General features: G+C 50.0%; 1 protein-coding gene and 1 long non-coding RNA gene across 4 annotated transcripts in view; both read left to right on the plus strand.

Moving 5' to 3' along the window:
* The window catches only part of ATP9A (ATPase phospholipid transporting 9A (putative)), a 108,883-nt gene that overhangs the window by 16,208 nt on the left and 74,158 nt on the right, over positions 1-18,517 (plus strand). For 2 of the 3 annotated variants that reach the window (XM_016122075.2, XM_036229273.1), the window contains exons 2-4: positions 4,455-4,599; positions 6,160-6,273; positions 13,073-13,181. In XM_016122075.2, the coding sequence (XP_015977561.1) occupies positions 4,455-4,599; positions 6,160-6,273; positions 13,073-13,181 (368 nt within the window). Of the gene's footprint in view, positions 1-838; positions 970-4,454; positions 4,600-6,159; positions 6,274-13,072; positions 13,182-18,517 lie in introns of those variants that run through there. The other variant, XM_036229272.1, reaches the window with a different exon arrangement.
* LOC118609972 lies at positions 6,280-8,226 on the plus strand. Its single transcript, XR_004953545.1, has 2 exons — positions 6,280-7,052; positions 7,259-8,226. It is a non-coding gene; the product is annotated as an uncharacterized LOC118609972 (long non-coding RNA).

Raw genomic sequence — 18,517 nt, forward strand, 5'->3', positions numbered from 1 at the left:
CGTTTCCAGGTTTCGCTTTCTCTCAAGAGGTGCTGCGAGCATTTCCTGTTGCTTGCCAGTCCCCATGTTTGTCTGGGACTCGTCCCTCCAAGGAGACCGGCCAGGCGAGAGGGTCTGAGCTCTCCGTTTGAAGAGAACGTGCCACATTGCTTGTCTTTGACACAGTTCCCTTTCTCTTCCAGACAGTAGCATCCCTGCGGCTGGAGATGTGGTCAGACTTCCTTGAGCTCGTCTGTCTTTGTAGTCTTTCTGACTTTAGATTTTACATTTTCCCAGTTTTAAAAAAAAAAAATCTAGCCACTTCAATGTTTTTAAAACAAAGAGTGAAAGTTTCCTTTCGTACCTCACTTCCACTTTTTCCCCTCTACGTCCGCCCGCAGACAGCCGCGCGTCTCCATCTGGGTCCCGGCGTCCTAGATCTGCTGTCTGAAGCGGTGGGCACGAGATACATGTGGCCGTTTAACTAAATTAAAGGGCTGCGTTTAACTCGTACACTCTGAGCGCTCAGGAATCACAGGTGGCCGAGCAGCTGCTGTGTTTGTCCGTGCGGATCTGGAATCTCTCCGTCCGGCACGCTGCTGCCGTAGACCCCGATTCCCAGACTCGGGATGGTTGACGCTTGGGGCTGGCCCGGCCCCTGTGTGGGCTGTCCTGTGCGAGGCAGGATGTCAAGCAGCATTCCTGGCCTCTGCGCCCGCCCAAAATGCCAGTAGCACCTTCCTGTCCTGCACCGGCGGTGTGACAACCAGACATCTCTCCAGACGTCGCCGAGTGTCGCTGAAGTGGTGGTGGTGATGGTGTGTGTGTGTGTGTGGGGGGGCAAACTCACCCCCCACCCCGCCCCCCGCCCAGTGCTGTGGACTCTTACTTTCGGTTTTCCTTTATGCATTCCCCGGATCTCCCCATTGTCAACACTGAGACCGTAGCTTCCTCCTGGACTCGTTCAGGAGAGGTTGGTGCATCTCGCAGGCAAGTCACCGAGTGTTTACTGAGTGCCTGCTAACGGGGCGCTGGCACCGGAGCAGAGAGGGCCGTGACTTCGAAGGCCAGCTCCCCGGTCCACCAGAGCTGCACCGGCCTCGGCCCCCCGCCCCCCGCCCCGCCCCCGTCGCGGTCGGTTTTCCCTGGCCTTGCAGCCAGAGCGTGTGAAGCCCCGGCCAGCAGGCTGTCCTCCCTCAGAACCTTGGTTTTAGGGTCAGGGCATGAGAAAATCCAGTCTGCTTTTCCTTTGTGTCATGGTCTGAGCTAGCAGCAGTGTGAACGAAATTAATTATTCTAGCCTTACATCGCAACCTAGTCGGAGAGCTGTTGCTATCAACAGGTGAGAAAATCGTTTCATGGTTTCTTTTGTAATCGGGGAATATAATCTTGAGAAATAATCTCTGCTATTAATCGAATGTCCGTTCTGTGCTCAGCACGATCCTGTCTATGCCCTTCACGTATCAAATCCTTAGTGCTCATGGTAACCCAGCGAGGCAGGTCTCATTGTCATTTCACAGAGAGGAAGCGAGGGGTGGGCTCGGAAGGAAGGTGAGTAGCTCAAAGGCACGTGGCCGGAGTAGAGCAGGGCCGGGATTTGCACCCAGGTCCGTCTGGCTCGAAAGCCAGCTCGCCTCCCTCTAGTCACGTGGCCCCGCTGTTTTGAAACGGTGGCTCTTGCTTTTTAACTTCTCTCTCAGCCTCTCCATTAGTTTCTCACTCTTAGGGGATTCTGCCATGTAGCCCATCTGTCCAGCCTGTCCAGAATGTGGGATAGGAGTTACTTTGTCCTGGCAAGTGACATCATCTCAGTTTGGTATTCAGAAGCAGAGCCTGACAGCGGAGTGACCGCTGCCACAACATAGCCCTGGGCATCCGCTCTCCGACCTCGGAGGGCTGAGGTCCACCTGCCAGGCGGCTGGGGTGTGGCGGCAGGTGCCGGGGGGAGGGAGATGCACAGGTTATAAATGCAGACGTGAGGGAGGCTGGCCGCCGTCTCTTCTGTTTGGACCGATCGGTGAGGAACTTGGTCACTTGTAAATTTGCCACGAAACCCAGCGCTTCCTTTTGGAGGACAGTAGTTCCCCCGCAATACAAGCCAGGCCATGGTTCCAGGTGCTGCAGTGATAAAACTAAGTAATTCCTGGACAGGAACTAAGTCACGTGGAGACCTGCAGCGAGACACTCACTTCCTTTTTCAGTTTTCCCTCTGTATTGCTCACTTTTTTAACAGCAGACACTCACTAATGTCTTAGGTACCCAACTAAAGTGGGCTCGAGCAAAGTGAAAGAAAACAAAGTGAATTTATCGACTCCTAAGACTGGAAGCCCAGGGAGTGGACAGACCGTCGCGGAGAGTTTCTGCGTGTGTCTGATGCGCATCCTTTTGAGTTCATGCGGAGAATGGCGTGCAGGACACCCTTCGGCCCCTCGCTTTTTGAGTGTAGCTTGCAAATGGGGCCATTGAGTACAGATGGTTCTACCTCATCCTTTAAAGACTGTCGGGGATTCCACTTTCTGGGCGTTCCTTGTCTGTTTAAGCAGCTCCCCCTCCGATGAGCAGTCTGGTTTGTTTCCAGGCTTTTCCACCACAGTGCACACCACAGTGAACATCCTGCCATGCCGGGCACGTGCCCACACCTACAAATTAAGTAATGAACAGCCTAACCTGGTAGCCTGCTGTGTGGAACCTTCTCCTACAACAAAATAGAACTCATAAACCGTCACTGTGGTTCTTCTGAATTCATTCCTCAGCTTTCATCAGAAACAGACAACTATTACAGGATTATCATAGGATGGGGGGAGAGTTGCCGGTCCACAGGCAGTCATGACCACCTGGAAGGCTTCTGCAAACAGAGGGATGTGCTTCCTGGCAAGCGAACCCTCCCTTCCTCTTCCTGCATTCACGTAATAATGTCCACGAAAGGCCAGCCTTGGTGATTTGCACCCAAGAGCAGGAATGGGGCTAGATTCCTCGAGGCTTCCGTGTGTGTCTCTGGCCTCTGGACAACTTAGGTGCCAACACGAGTGTGTTGCTAGAAGCGAAACCTTCCTTCACGGAGCCACACCCCACCCCGGGCACCGGCTTACTGGGATGAGGATGCTATTTTTAAGAAACAGCATCGTGTTTCATCATGGAAATTTTGAGCATCTGAGAAGGCAGCTTGCTGGTTTGCTATTCTTGAGAGTCCCAGTGCCCAGGGACTGTGTTTGCTCAGCCTGAGCACCCCACCGGGGCCTGCATGGCCCATAGTGGGGAGGGAAATAGGGAGAACCGTGGTTATGGGAGTTGGAATGGCCTTGTCTGGCTGGTTTCACGTCAGCCGGCACTGTCTCCGGGGGCTGGCGGGGCTGGGTGCCCCCCTCTGGCCTGTGTGTGCCAGACAGCAAGGTGTTTTCATCGCGGTGCTCACGAGGGCTTGTAACACAACTGCCTTGTCTCTAAGCTCTGCTAAAGGACAAGCTCCCTTTCGGAGGCGGGCGGTGGGTGGAAGGTGGAGGGGGGTCTCAGAGTGGGTTTATTTGGCCAGAGCTGGCTACATTTCTCTGGCCTCTCGAGTGTGACCTGAAAGTGAGCGTGCCTGACGAGCCACCCTGTGGGGACACAGCCGTGTTGGCGGTGGCACTTGGGGCCAGTCCGCCTACAGCTAGCTCACTGGCCCGTCTCCAGGTTATGCCGCGCTCTGAGTCATTCTTTCCGGCTTGTCCCTCCAGCGCGTTGCCAGGATGGAGGGCAGAGTCTTCTTCTCCTCGACATACTGATCTTGGTGTAACCAGCAGCCTTGACCCTGGGGGGTGGTGAGAAGACTCTGGGTTTGGAATAAGATGGACATGGTTGTTTCTCATGTCTTGGCAAACCTGGGTTCTTTATTCAGCTGTCCTGAGCTTTGCTCTCTCATCCGTGAAATGTAAAAGTTATAACAGTACTTGTTGCTATATATTTACTTTTTTTTTTTTTTTTAACCTAAATTTTAACTGTTTAAAAGGTGAATCCTACTTTCCAAAATAAGTAATTTGGGCTTGGGGACAAAGCATCTTAGAAGCCACAGCCCTGTTTTTCCATATGGCTAAAGGATGAAGCCCCAGGTGTGGCTGTGGGCCCCAACCTTGTTGGCACCAGGGACCGGTGCTCTTGTGGGAATCTAATGCCGGATAATCTGAGGTGGAGCCGAGGCGGTGATGCCGGCCCTGGGGAGCAGTTGCAAACGCAGATGATGCTTTGCTCACTCACCTCTTACATCCTACTATGCAGCCGGCCCCTAATGGACCACAAACCAGTATCAGTCCACGGCCCGGGGCGGGGGACGGGAGTTGGGAACCCCTGCTTTAGAGAAAAAACGTTCTGAGGGACAGATGTGGGCGTGGCCCGGATGGTGTGGGCGTGGCATGTATGGCATGGGCGTGGCCTGGATGGCATGGGCGTGGCCGTGATGGCGTGGGCCTGGCCTTGATGCTGTGGGCGTGTCTTTCCCACAGGTGCTGCGACTGGCTGAGATGCTGTGGTGGAGGGGAGCCCAGGCCCCGCACAGTCTGGTTGGGGCACCCCGAGAAGAGAGACCAGAGGTACCCTCGAAATGTCATCAACAACCAGAAGTACAACTTCTTCACCTTTCTTCCTGGGGTACGTGCAGGCAGGGACCGTGACCGTTTTTCCTGCCCACGCCAAATGCGTGCAGTGGCGCCAGCCTCAGAAGATCGAGGTCCCCCTGGCAGATTTTGTGAGCACCCTGTGTGTTTTCCATGCCACCTTAGCCCCTGGCTGTCCCTTTCCCCTGGTCCTCAGCGAGTGGAGGGGGCTCTCTGCCGTCTGCCAGGCTGTGAGACTGCACCCAGTCGGAATAACATCACATTTATTTGGGGCATTGGGACCTAACAATGAAAAGAGCATTATGGGATCCTAACATTATAACCAAAACGGGGGAAAAAAGTCAGCCATGCTTAAACTTTTCCTCCTATCATCACAAAATATATATTCAGTTATAGGAAAGTCGTGGGGTAGGGCGGTAGTAAATGTGTAGAGAGATAAGAGAGAAATTTTAATCCTACCATCCAGAGAGAGAGAATTTCTGCTAATGTTTTGGCCAGCGCTTGTTTCCGTTTTGCTTGGTATTTTAATCTGGAGTCACGGCATTTTCACATTAACTTTTACAAATCCAGGGACATGGACTCCTCAAACCTTCCCCAACACATGTAAATGAAATACCAATTTTTATCCAACACGACCTCTAAACACACAGCGATTAACTGTAGAAGCAGCAGCAGCAGCGGCCAGTTCCAGTGCTGGAAATTAAAAAGAAAAAAACATTACTGTGTTGTTTGCATCGAGTGGTGATTCAGAAACACAAACACATTATACTGTAGCTTCAGGTCAATTTGAATGTTTTTTTAAGGGTGGTTTTGACTACATTCATTGCTAGCTGGCTTAACCCCCCACCCCCACCCCACAAACAAAAGCGTAGTATCTTAAGTCAAGAAAAGTTTATTTTTCGCTCGTGGAAATTCTGATGCAGACTAGGCCACTCTCTCCTACATCTGGTAGCTACGCTATCTGGGATACTCGGCCACCAACATCTCCATGACCAGGGAAGAGCGGGTGGCCGAACGGCTCTCAACTGCCTTAGCCTCGAAGAGATGTGTCGTCTCTGCTCGTCAGTGGCCAGTGGGTCACGTGGTGTCAGTCTCCCCGCGGGGGGCTCGTGGGGAGCAGCTGGAACTGCTGAACCCACCTGCCACACAGGATGGGGTTCTACTGTATGTGGTTTATAGAGTCGAGATTTTACTGCGGAGATGACAAGTTATCCTGCTTTTTCGGTCAATCTTACAGCATAAGCATTTTCCACTGAAACCTCTTCTTAGACGACACTCTGAGTGGTCTACCTGTACTTACAAAATAGTTTAGGAAATAAAACATACAGGTGACGCCCCAGCATGCCCTCCCCCTCCCAGAGGTAACCACTGTCTTGAATTTGGTGCTTACAGTTTCCATACATATCATTATTTACATTTTTACTCTTACAGATTGCATTCTTATTACTTTTAGAATTGCTTAAACTTTATGCGCAAAGTAGCATGTAGGTTGCATTCCTCTGCAGGAAAGTTTTTAAACGTTGTTCGTCTCCCGCTGAACCCGCCTCATCAGACGAGCCTCGAACGTCTCCTTTCTCTTCTCTCCACCTTTCAGGTGCTGTTCAACCAGTTCAAGTACTTTTTCAACCTCTATTTCTTACTTCTCGCCTGCTCCCAGTTTGTTCCTGAGATGCGACTCGGTGCACTCTATACCTACTGGGTTCCACTGGTGAGTAAATTGGCGTCGTTTGTTCTGCGACTCTAGAGGTTTGGGAATGGACTTCTGCGTGTTGCCTCGAGCATCTGGAATGGGAGCGTGGCCTTTAAGGGAGAGGACACTCTCGAGCCAACACATTGAGAGTCTCCAGGATTTTAAGGTCGAAGCTTTTATTCCCTCCATCCCCAGGCTCAGGCTATAATAAAGCCCGCACCATCCTATTCATTCATCTTGTGAGTCTGCTCTTCGGTCCTTTTCGTTATTTCGGCAAATATTGGTCACCTGGTTTTAGACTCTGGGGATGCAGTGGCGAATGAGGAAGACGGAGCCTCTATCTTCGTGGATGGCGCCGTTCGAATTGTTTTCTGAGATCACATTGTTTGCTTTGCGTAGAGTATTTTGGCGTGAGGGGTTGTAAAAGAAACAGGTTCTGTGCTTTCGTGGGTTCGAAGTGCGGCAGGACTGACCAGAACTCTCCTCCATTCCTTCCTTTCCCTCCTTTTCTTCCTTCCTTCCCTTCGGCACATGGGTCCTGAGGACCTACAGTGTGCCAGGCACTGTGCTGGGGGCACAGCAGTGAACCAAACCAACAAATTCCTGCCGTCGGGGAGTTGATTTTTGGAGAGGATGGGCAGTGATTAGGTTAATAAAATGGTTTCAAATCGTGAAAAGTGCTGTGAACGTAACAGAATCGGGTCCTAGGACAGGTGAGATGTCCAAGGCACGCTGAATGCTGGTCGAGTGGACGAAGGTGGGGGCTGGGAGACGGCCATGAGAGGCCTCGTGAGGAGGTGAGGAGATGGAGCGTGGGAGGGTGGGGGTGTTCCAGCCACGGGGAGCAGCCACGCAAAGGCTCTGCGGCGGGCACATGCGCAGAGCATTTGAAGGACAGAAAGAAGCCCGGGGTGCCTGGGGCGTGGAGAGGGCAGAACGGATGTCTCCCTTTCTCCAGACAGAGACATGATGTAATATAATTGCTGCTTGTTTCTCATTTAAGCCGGAGTCAAGGGGGAACGCTTGGAATCTCTGATCACAAACACTGTTACATTTTTCCGTCGGGAGAAGATCGTTCAAGATTGAGACTCCCCTTAAAGACACAGGAACATCTTTATTGGTGGCAGGTGCGAGATGGTAGGATTTGGTGCCTCGGCAGAGGGAGCCGTGGATGGGCGTCCACACCGCGGTGCCGCGTTATCAGACAAGTCACGACAGCAGCTCCGGCCCACAGAGGAGACGGGGGTTTCAAACTTCCTTCCCCATGAGCATCGAGGGTGCTTTTGGGATATGAGTGTAGTTCTGTCCTGCTCTGAGTCACCTGTGGGTGAGATGGTCGCTGGGAGCTGGATGGGACCTTCGGGGTGCATACGTCCCTCGGGTCACAGACATTCCTGGCTGTGTGCTCGCGCGAGTGCAGGGGACGTTACAGACGCAGGGGCCGGGCTGATGCAATCGAGCCTTGGGAGATGGGGAGCCCGCGCCCCATCCGAAAGCGGAGGCGCCACCCCATGCCGCCACGTGCAAACATGGACCTGCAGCTGCCAGACCCAAGAGGTAGAGGCTATATGGTTTCCTCTGAAATACCTTAATTTTATGTGAGTTTTTTAGTCCCATAACTGTTCACTGCGTACTTAGATAAAAATCAAACCATAAGCTACTTGTTTTTTTAAAAAAAAGTCTGTAATGTATATAAAAGTCATTTATCACCCTTTTTTAATTGATCACCTTTTTAAAGTATAGTTATTTGAAAAGGAATACGTTCACAGGATTCAAGAAATAAAAAAAAATGTCCCTACTGAAAAATCTCCTTCCTGTTCAGTTTTGCCCCCAAAACACTGTCATTCGTTTCTCGTCTAGCCTTCCAGAGTTAACGAGCAGCAGTGCAATGAATAAAAATTCTTACCTTTTCCCTGCTTCCCTATTCTCCTCTTTTGGAAAATAAAATGACTTACACAGTTCTGAATAGTCTTCCTGAGTCCCACTGATTTCTTTTTTGTTTTCAGTGTCGACAGCTCATTTAAAAAAATGTTAAAGCACTGTGTGAACCGAACACACTGCTTGCTTCCAGGGGTCTGTCTGCAAGCTGCCAGTTTGAAGACGTAGGGGTTCCTTGGCACCTCAGACTGGTGCCGCTGAGCTCAGGACCCGCCCCCCCCACCCCACCAGCCGGGAGCACAGAATGCCGGAGACCCTACCTTGCAAGTCCTGTGTTTCTGCTGCCTCCGAAGCGGCTTCTCTTCGTTTTCCTTTTCTAATTACAAAGGGGTTCGTGATGATAGAAAAATTTGCAGGATGGCCACCACCCCCTCCCCCCTTCCAACCACCTGCGCAGTTATCCGCTGCGATGCTCCATTCACGTGTCTGCGTAATTTCAGCCTCTTGCCTGGGCCTCTGTTTTATGTACATTCTGATATACAGTGTAGTAAGTTATCTGTATTATGCAAATGCATATGTTTGATAAGGGGGGATCCCAAGGCGTCCACAAAGGCAGCTCCCCGTCTCCCTGCCTTTTGCGTCTCAAGCACGGTATCTACAGTCCGGTCTATGCTCTCTCCGGTTGCTCTATCCACCTGCCCAGCCTGGGGTAACAACGCATCATCCGAAAGGTGCTTGGGTTACAGACCCATTAGCAGCCGCCTCCCTCGCCTCTGGCTGGCAGCCTCGTTTTCGGTATCATTGGCATCTATGTTGGGGGGCGGGCGGTCCTTAGCCACATTCCGCATACGTTTTTCATTCTCATAACCAAGATTCATATAGCTATGACTAAGGGGAGCTGGAATTATGCAGTTTACACGCCTGAGAAAGTCCGGAAGGAAATGGGGTCCGTTCTGTCGAATGCTTCCACAGACAGTCGTTGAGGGGCGTCCTGAGGCTGCGAAGAAGGCTGGTAGGGAAAAAGGTTCCTCGCTTGATAAGGGGGAACTCGGAGCCCAGGAGAATAAGGAAGTTGCCCGAGATCACGCTGGGAGACGAAGTGATTTTTGGTCTCCTTTTCAAGGAGTGGCCTCGGAATACCAGAAAGGCCTTGGGATGTGCGTGGTGCCGTGTGTACAGGGATGTTCTCTGCAGAGTGCTGTTGAAGACTAAGCACTTGAGACAGACAGACGCCCGTCAGTAGCTACCTAAATCCTGCCGCGGCCAAGCCCTGGAAAGCCGCCCAGGAGTGAGAAACAGCGGAGTGGCTTCACCGTGTGGACATGGGAAGAAGGGGTGAATCACGTCTTTCTTTATGTGAAGAAGGGAACTTGCGAAACGGCTTGGACGGCAAGCTCCAGTTTTTGCGACCCTCCCTCCCTCTCCTGCCGCCAGATATTTCTGGGTGCTGAACGTCCGGGAGGTTTTCCACCGAAGCCAGTGGTTATCTCTGGAGCTGGGAGTTCGCTTTTATTCTCGTGGTTTCGGTCCTCCTGTACCCAGACTTCTGTCTTAGGCCCGTCGGCGCCTTTTTGGAGTCTGAGAGTTACAGGAAACTGAGACAGACCTGTTGAGTGAGACCCTTCAGAACGAAGACGCCCCGGCTGGCACTCGGGACCGAGGATCAGAGTGCCGCGTGGGACTCGATCGCCGGGCGCCGGTCCCTTTTCTGTTCCTAGTGTTTTTGAATCGGCACCCGTGGCTGTGGGCTCGTGTGTGCAGAAGCCCCCCTGGGAATGCAGTGGGGTGAACCAGGAGGGCGGGGGGAGGGGAGGGGACGGGCCTGAGCAGGCGGGCTCCCACCCTTCTAAAGAGGGCCTGACCCCAGTTCCAGCCCTTGTCTTTTCACTGGAAGGTCATTGGATTTTCCAGAAGGCAAAAGGCCTGACTTGCAGGGTAAGCAGCAGAGTCGCCCGGGTTTCCCTGCGGCTGTGGACAGAAACCAGGCACAGAGTTCACCGCAGCCTCCGGCTGTCTTGAGGTCCCTAAGTGCATCTCGGCTCCCCGCCCCCCACCGGGGTGGTTTAAGAGCCTGAGGGGGCGCATTTGTCTTGCAGTAGCTCTGCCGCCTCTCTTTCTAGAATACAGAGAAGGGAGTTAGTTTGGGGTCAAAGATGAATTAGACGGCATCTGTCTCTAGGTGACTGTAGCTGATTTCCCCCAAACCCCCTAGATTATCATGCACAGAATCAATTCCCAGTTCTTGACTAGAACACAGTTTGAAGCGTCCTGAGGTCTCTATTTTGAGTGGACCCCGAAAGGCCTCTCATTTCAAACCCAGGTGTGAGGGGAGCGGCTCAAAGCGAGGGCCTCACCGCCACATCCTTGAGGCGCCGCTCTGGGCTGCATTTTGATGAGAGAAGTTGTGTGATTTGATCAAGCTTTCCTGAGCCTCAGTTTCTTCACCTGTAAAGTAGGGGTGATCGTGTCTATTTTCGTGGCTCGTTGGGAGGATTAAATAAAGTACTGCACGTAAAAGTGCTTCCTATAGCTCCCGACATACAGAAAATTCTCGGGAAATGGTCTCGTTTTAATTTTTAAATTCTGGCACCGGTGACATTGCTGTTCATTGGATTAAGTTTTAGCTTTCAACGACTTTTTTTTCCCCCTTGGGACTAATATATTAGAGGGAGAAATTCCACAGGAGAGAGCTGGAATAATCCATGAACTTGTATGAAGACCAGGTCATCTAGATTTTTTCCCGTTATTGAGCTGTATGACCCGTACACCATAAACGGCACAGATGGGAAGGTTTCACGCCGGCGAGGGCTGACATCCGTCAGCCTCTGTGTCAGCGCCGCGTCAGTCAGGACAAAGCACGGTTTCATCGCCCCAGGCCCCATTTCTGCCAACCCTTCCCCGGCCAGCCCGAACCGTCTTCCCGATCTCTGCCTCTCAGAGGTAGTTTTCGTTTCGTGAACCTACTTTGGATGCCCGCACAGCTGTGCCTACCTGAGCGGCGCGTTAGCACCTCCGGGATTGCGCCTCTAGGCCCGGTCACCACCTGTGGCTTCTTCACAAGCTCAGCGTGAGCTCGACAACCCCGGGGGGCCCCCCTACTAAAGCTTATTCTAAGTATCTGTGGATGTTAGGGACCTCTGAAGTGGGACTGTTGGAATTTACTTCTGGACTCCATTTGCATCTCTTTGTAAGTCAGTTTCTAGCCTAAAGGGTGGTGTGTGTGTGTCGTGAGTCCTATAGGATGAAAGAGAACTGTGTGTTGCGGGTTTGGGGGTGGTGCGGGGGTGGGGGGGGTGGTAGATAGGATAACTTAGAGGCTGTATTTTTTTTTGCAGCAGCAGCAGCAGTAGAGGCAGGGAAGCTCGCTGCTCCTGCCTTTGTATGAGCTCTCACTTTCCGTTAACATCAGTGGGACTCAGCTAGGCCCACGCGGAGAGAAATAGAAACTGGGAACATTTGAAAAAACAAACAAACAACAAAGAGCCGAGTTCCGGCCCAGAACAACAAAGCCGCGGCCCGGAGCTGGGCTGGGGGTTCAGCAAACCCGCTCTGTGGTCCGTGAGAACAGGTTTCCTCTCTCTTCCGTATGTGGTCTGGTTCTACTTTTGTTCTGAAATGGACCCTTTTTTCTGCTTTGGCTGCAAGTGTGTACTTTACATCTGATTGGAAGCAGGAGGCTGGAGGAGTCTTTTGATTGTAAAAATGTCTGGGCCTTTGAGGAGTTTCACAAAGCAGCGTCTCTCTGGCTAGATTTACAGAAGAGATTCAAAGTCCTTTGAATGGGGAGTTAATATATTTCCCGGGGTCAATGGTATGAAAATGAAATCATTAGAGAGTCACCGTTGTTAATCTTTTGGGGTGAGGCGGTGCTCTCTGTTTTTTAAGAAATGACTTTAGAAGGAGGGGAGAGGACAAGGGCATTTTGTAAGAAAAATAAATGAATGTTCTTGCCTTTATGGTTACAAGAGGATAAATCTAGGTGGAAAATAGGTTCTTGCTGTGGGTGACACACATCAGCCCCCACCAGATTTTATGAGTTGGGGGTCCCTGACTCGGGAAGATCAGGCAGTTTAAAATTTTCTCTTTATTGGTGGGTCCTCACACGACGGATCCTTCAACACATTGTCATTATAAAACTTGTAAACATTATAGATAAGAGAGGGTCCCTTCAGTCCCTGCCCACCCCATCTTCCTGCCTGCCTCGCCAAGGGGTCTAACCAGTAGTTAAGGAATGGGAAGGTCTCTAACAGTGTACAGAGTAGTTGCCGTTTATGAAAGGCGTTACATTGTATGTTCTAAGAAGTTAATTTCCCCGCTGGGCCCTGTCTCATTTTTTTAACTGCCTCCTGGTGGTCCCTCCTGTCGGCTCCACCTACCCAAGCTTCTCTAGAAGCAAAACAATGTGGCTATTAGGAGCAAAGGCCCGAGCCAGAGTTCCAGTGTTTGAAATTAGTGCTTATCACATAGGAGTTTTACCACCCCACCACTCCGTGCCTCAGTTTCCCCATCTATAACCCCGTGATTTCAGTCATCGTAACCCCGCATGGTGAATCTCCTAGGGTGGTTGTGAGGGTGAAATGCACTAATGGACGGAAAGCACTTTGGCTGGCACCCCGCACATGGCGAGTGAGATGCAAATGTCCGTGGTCGCCCTCACTCGGCCATTGCCTGTGGACAGACAGTTTGGGTGTTTCTGCGTTTCTCACCCTCAAACCCTGTAGAGGTGGTGAGTAGGGGCGTCCTTGTACCTGTGTGTGGGTGAGCGTTTCTCCAGGGTACGTACGTCGAAGAGACTTGGAGAAGTGGGCTTGCTGGGGCTTGTGCATTTGGGACAATTGGCAGGGCCTGCCCTGCTGCCCTCTGGCCTTTTCTGTCCGCTGCATCAGGAGAGGAAGGTGGGTTTCAGCGGGGCTCACACACTCTCCCTTCTCTTTCCTAGGGCTTCGTGCTGGCCGTCACCATCATCCGAGAGGCGGTGGAGGAGATCAGATGCTACCTGCGGGACAAGGAAGTCAACTCCCAGGTCTACAGCCGGCTCACAGCGAGAGGTCAGCTTCCTGGCTCCACTAGGGCCACCTCCTGCTGCCCGGCCAGCCGGCCGTGTAGGCTGCAGGGGAGTAGATAGAGTTCGAGGCCTGGGATCTGCGGGCGTGTGGGTGCCCTGTGGCGGGGCAGTCGCCCACTTGCCAACATGCAGGGAGGCCAGCGCGAGCCCCGGGGCCGGGGGATGATACATGGGCTGCATCCCTGGGCTTCCATGTTCTCTTAGACGTGGTCCCACCGGCTGACTCGTGCATCATCTACCCGGAATTACACTCTGTGCGTTTGGCATCCTCCGCTTGCTAATTCCTTACATTTGTCGGGTCTGGCTGCGGAGGGGAGTACGTCCCCACGCCCTCCATGGGAGAGATGCAAACTCTGGCCCACACCCCGTTTCAAGGACAACAAGATAGATACTCTTTCAACATTACAAAACTAATGTTACAACTTTGCAACATTAGTTTCTGTTTATCTATTCATATACTTTTAAATTGAATTACAGTTGACATATAGTATTAGCAACAGTTTTTTAAAAGGCACCAGATTTACGTAAGTATTGCATTTGTGAACATTTCTTTGCAAGCGTCTTATACATCCTCGAAATCGAAGAGTGGAAAAGGGTAGTAGAGTCTGACCCAAAGAGAAATGACCAGATAACCTTTAATCCGCATTTTCAAAGGCGGAATTTAAAAATCACCCCCAAATATCTTGTAGAGAATCCACCAGACAACGCAGCCCAGGGTTGTGACTTCTGTTTCCAGGTACCAACTCCACAACAGATTTCCTGTACGTTTGTATTCAGAAAGAGGCCTGCGACCTACAGTTCCCTCTGACTACCGACCCCATTCAGGGATTAATAATGTAAGGCGTTGAAAAAGTTGAGAATTCTGAAAGAGATTAGATGCCTCGGAGAACTGGTCCTGGAGTGTGAACTGCTTTTGTTAAACGCTTTAATTCTTCCAGTGAAGCCGGCCATCCATGATTTCAGGGTTTTGAGTAGCATTTTCCTTTTTGGGAAAAATATTGGAAGAATATGGTTTGGCCTCCAATTTTTCTTTTTCTTTCTTTCTTTCTTTCTTTCTTTCTTTCTTTCTTTCTTTCTGTCTGTCTGTCTGTCTGTCTTTCTTTCTTTCTTTCTTTTTTTGAGATTTGAAAAAAAAAAATTCCTTGAGGACATGAAAGTATTTTGTTTTAGTGAATTGAATAGATGTTCCTAGTGGGTGGTCTTAAAAATTTGCAATTCTCTGGGAGAAGTGGAGGGCGGGGGGTGTTAGGGTTGATAGAGGAATGCTTTCTTATGGCGAGAAACTACTGTATTTAGAACAGTTTGTGACCTAAAGAATACAAACCCAGGGTAATCTTTGCAAAGGCAGGTGGCTGGTGATTAGAAGACCACTCCGGAGAGCGTTTTTTTGTGGTTTGTGTATATGAAATCCTCTGTTAATGACATATTCTGACTGTAACGTGTAAAATGCTTGGCAACTGACAAAAGGCCCACAGGAGAGGGTGTGGTGGGTCTACTTAGAGCTTGTGAGAGGGGCCTTCGGATGGCCTCCATCCATCTACCCGGGCGCCTGGCCTTCTTAGCTTCTTTTCATATTGCAATTGCTTTTCCCCTGAACAGATTCCGCGCCCTCCCCTGCCGACCCCCTCCTCCGCTCCTGCTGTAACTCCCCGCGGTGCTTGAAAACGTCCTAAGGAGAATTGGCAGATGGCTCTAGCATTAAAAACTTGTCTTCCTTTGTTGGTCTCCTTTTGTGGCCCGTGGTTTCCATTGTCATGCCGATGTGACAGTAGGGGCAAACAACGCAGAACTCTGAGTATTAACCCAGGCCCTAGCCCGGCAGTTTGTCTTGAAAGCCACCCCCATCCCCATTCCTGGTGGGGGGGGGGGTCGGGGAGATGGGGGGGGTGGGGGAGGAGGGGGAACACTGAAGAAACTGTCAGCTCGGAAAGTGATCGAGGCGAGTTAGTTGGTCCACTTTGGGTGGGGGGTGGGGGATGGGGAAGGGCCAGAGAAAGAAGCCCAAAGTGGAACGTTTCAGAGGAAGAAAAGGATGCCTTTTTTGACCTTGCCTTAGTACTATTTAATGACTTAATAATATTTTCTTGAGTTGAGGCATTTCACCAAGAATTTCATTTTGTTAAGTTCAAAAGCCAAGATGAAGCAAATATAGATATGTGTATTTATGCAGGCCTGTTTTTTGATCACAGGACATCTTAAAACTTACTTTTTTAGCACTATTTTTGGAGTTTGAAAATGCTTAGAAACCGGAAGATCAGCTCCTCGATCACTAGGTTATAGGCTCTGAGATTTTTCATACATTCTGCATCGTTTCCTCATTAATGATATAGTACATGTCCTAATAAAGGTAAAAAAAAATTTTTTTTTGGATACATTTCCAACTAGCAAGAAGGTTGCAAAACTCATTCGGAGATCTCTCACATACCTCCCATCCAGATTCCTCAGTTTTGCCGCGTTCTAAATGGTCTCTCTCTAAGCCATTAGAGAATTAAGCTCTTTGGCCCCTAAATGCTTCAGCTTTTAATTCCTAGTAGGACAGTTCTCTTACATAACACAGCACACACAATTAGCGAAATCAGGACATTTAACAGATGCACTGCTATAGATCTAACGTATAGCCCTCACCCAGAATTGGCCATTTGTCGCCCAAATGCCCTTCAGTAGTAGCATTTTTTTCCCAGTCCAGGAACCAGCCCAGGTTTGCCAGTCGCGTTTGCCTTTTCTTCTTCGTGGCCTCTACCCTGGCAGAGCTCCCGGGTGTCCTTTGTCATGGGCATGGACATTTCCGGAAAGGGAGGCCCCGTTTTAGGCCCGTTACTGTGTAGCTCGTCTCTCAGTTTGGGTTCGGTGTCTCGAAATTAGATTCACAACGTGCATTTTTTAGCAGGAATTAATATAAGTTTTAAGAAAGTCAAGGGCACAGATTCTCACTGGGATGTCGCCAGAGTTTTAGAGGCATTCTGTTGATCACATTGAAGAAATTTCAGATTTTCAGATAAAAAAAAAAAAAGAGTTTGGTTTTGAACAACTGACCTAAAAGCCCTGATAATAAGGAACTCACCATTGGGAGGAAACACTGAAGACAGTCTTTCAAATAGCTTCCTCCAACGTTTTAGACCACCTTATGTCATTCAAGGTGTATCTAACACAGCACATCAGTTCGATTAATTTTTAGTGTAATTGTTGTGATCTAATAAATTTCCAAAGCATTTTAATGATATAATTAGACATACAGATGGGAATGACCTTTTTTCCTTTTAAAAACATTCGAGACTCCCTCCTGTCTATCTGAAAGGAACACGAGGGCCTGGGCTTCAGGCATTTAAGGAGATGATTTTAAAAACCTGACTAAAATAATTATACTTTATTGGCATGAGTGCGTGGGGCCCTTGTGAGGAGTGTCCCCTCTCTTGGCCACTGCGTTCCTGGTTCTGAGCACGGTTCCAGGCCGTTGAAGAAAGTAATGGTTCTGAGCTTGTGCTCTGCCTGGATTCAGCACACCTGGGTCCACCTCTTCCTGGCTGTGCGGGCAGATCCCTTAACCTGTCACTAGTTGGGGGTTGTGATGGCAGCTACCTTAAGAGAGCTGCTTACATGTAACTCTAGCATGGGAAGAAGGTAGCACTGTGCCTGCGATTTGATGTGTGCTCAAGAGAGTGCTGGTGGTATCGTAGCAGGGAGCCATGAAGTGTCAGTGGGCGAATAAGTGGAGGTATGGGTTAGGGGTTCCGGGAGGTTAGGGGAGACCATCGGAGAGGAGCTGGTGTGATGTCTTCCTGGAGGGCACGAGTCTTACAGGATGAAAGAGAGCAGGAGTAGCTGTATCATCATTCATGGGGCCCAGTGCAGAAATGAACACGTGGAGCCCTTATTCAAAAATTTTAAAGGTTTTCTGCGTGGCGACAGCAAGGCATTAAACCAAGAAAGGGACTGCGGGCTGGGCCACGTGCCAGCGCCTGGAGCACATGCCTAGAAAGTGGGCCCGGTAAAGAGTTCTCCAAAGGCCCCAGGCCATGGTGGCTGGGAGTGTGGGGGACAGAACCCCGAGTTTCAGGCTCCATCATTCTTCTCAATTAGGCGGTGATTCCTGAGCCCCTCCCTCCTGGGCAAACAGAGGAAAGGCTGTGGAGGCCAGGGAGGACCTGAGACTCTGGGCCTCAGGAGTGTGTACACAAGGCACGCCACAGGGAGGAGGTGGCATTGCAGCTATTTGAAAAATGCTGTCGACATTGGAAACCAGGAGGAAGAAAAGGAAGAAAAGTGACCTACCATAGCCAGCCAGGTGCTGCTGGGTAAGGTCTAGGCTGTAATTTTTAAACAGCCCTGTAGAGGGCGCTTTTACAGGGAACTGAGGCTCAGATTGGCAAAGTGCCCTATCTCACTCAGAGGCTCTAGCTACTTAGTGACCCACTTGAACCCCGGCTTGTCTGAATGTAAAATCTACCCTGTGCCTGGAGCCAGGCTCAGTACTTTGGCATAGACTGTCTCAACAATTTCCGGAGTGTTCAGAAGGGCTTTTAAGATATAAGTCATTTTAAAACACATTTTGGAGTCCACAGAAACCCATCAATCCCGTGTTCTCATTCTAAGGTGGACAAATTGTCGAAAAGCCCCATCAGGATAATAATGCTTTTGGATAAATAAGGCTCCCCTTGCCTCCTACTTGAAATCCACATTTCGATGTGATCAGCGGCGTAAGAGAGGTTCCTAGATCTTTATGGGTATCGTGGGTATCGTGGCTCTAATTATAAAGTCTCCCCAAATTCAAAACATTCAATGGAACTGTAAATACCAAAGGCAGTGAAGAGAGGCTCTTGAAGGAGGAGCAGACCCAGCAAAACGTAGGTTTGTTACTTGAAAGATTTGGCTTGGGTCAGCAAAGAAGAATTTAGGACATGAACGACTTCTCTCTCTATTTGTCTTCCCCAAACCGAAAGTTTAGTTCTGCCTTGATTATCACAGGTGGCGAGGGCAATCGGATTTGCATTTTCCACAGGATGAATTCCAGGGTCTTCACACCAGGAATGTTTTCCCAGACTGACTTTGCGATCAAGGGCTAAACGAAGCAAGCGGATAATTAGCTTTGAAAGAAAGTGCAAACAGAGGCATAATTAACACAATTGCCAACGTGTCTTTCCTGCTGGGGACATCTGGGCACAGCTTAAACCATAAGTCATAAACCAAAGGTCTGTGCAAAAGGGAGAGAAACCCTCTCCCACCTTGAGCTTTTTAGTACATAGGTGGTGGTAAAAAAAAAAAAAAAAAAAAAAAAAAAAAAAAAAAACAAAAAAAAAAAAAAAAAAAAAACAAAAAAACCTT

The sequence above is a fragment of the Rousettus aegyptiacus genome, unplaced genomic scaffold (assembly GCF_014176215.1).
Source record: "Rousettus aegyptiacus isolate mRouAeg1 unplaced genomic scaffold, mRouAeg1.p scaffold_m13_p_12, whole genome shotgun sequence".
Taxonomy (NCBI): Eukaryota; Metazoa; Chordata; class Mammalia; order Chiroptera; family Pteropodidae; genus Rousettus; species Rousettus aegyptiacus.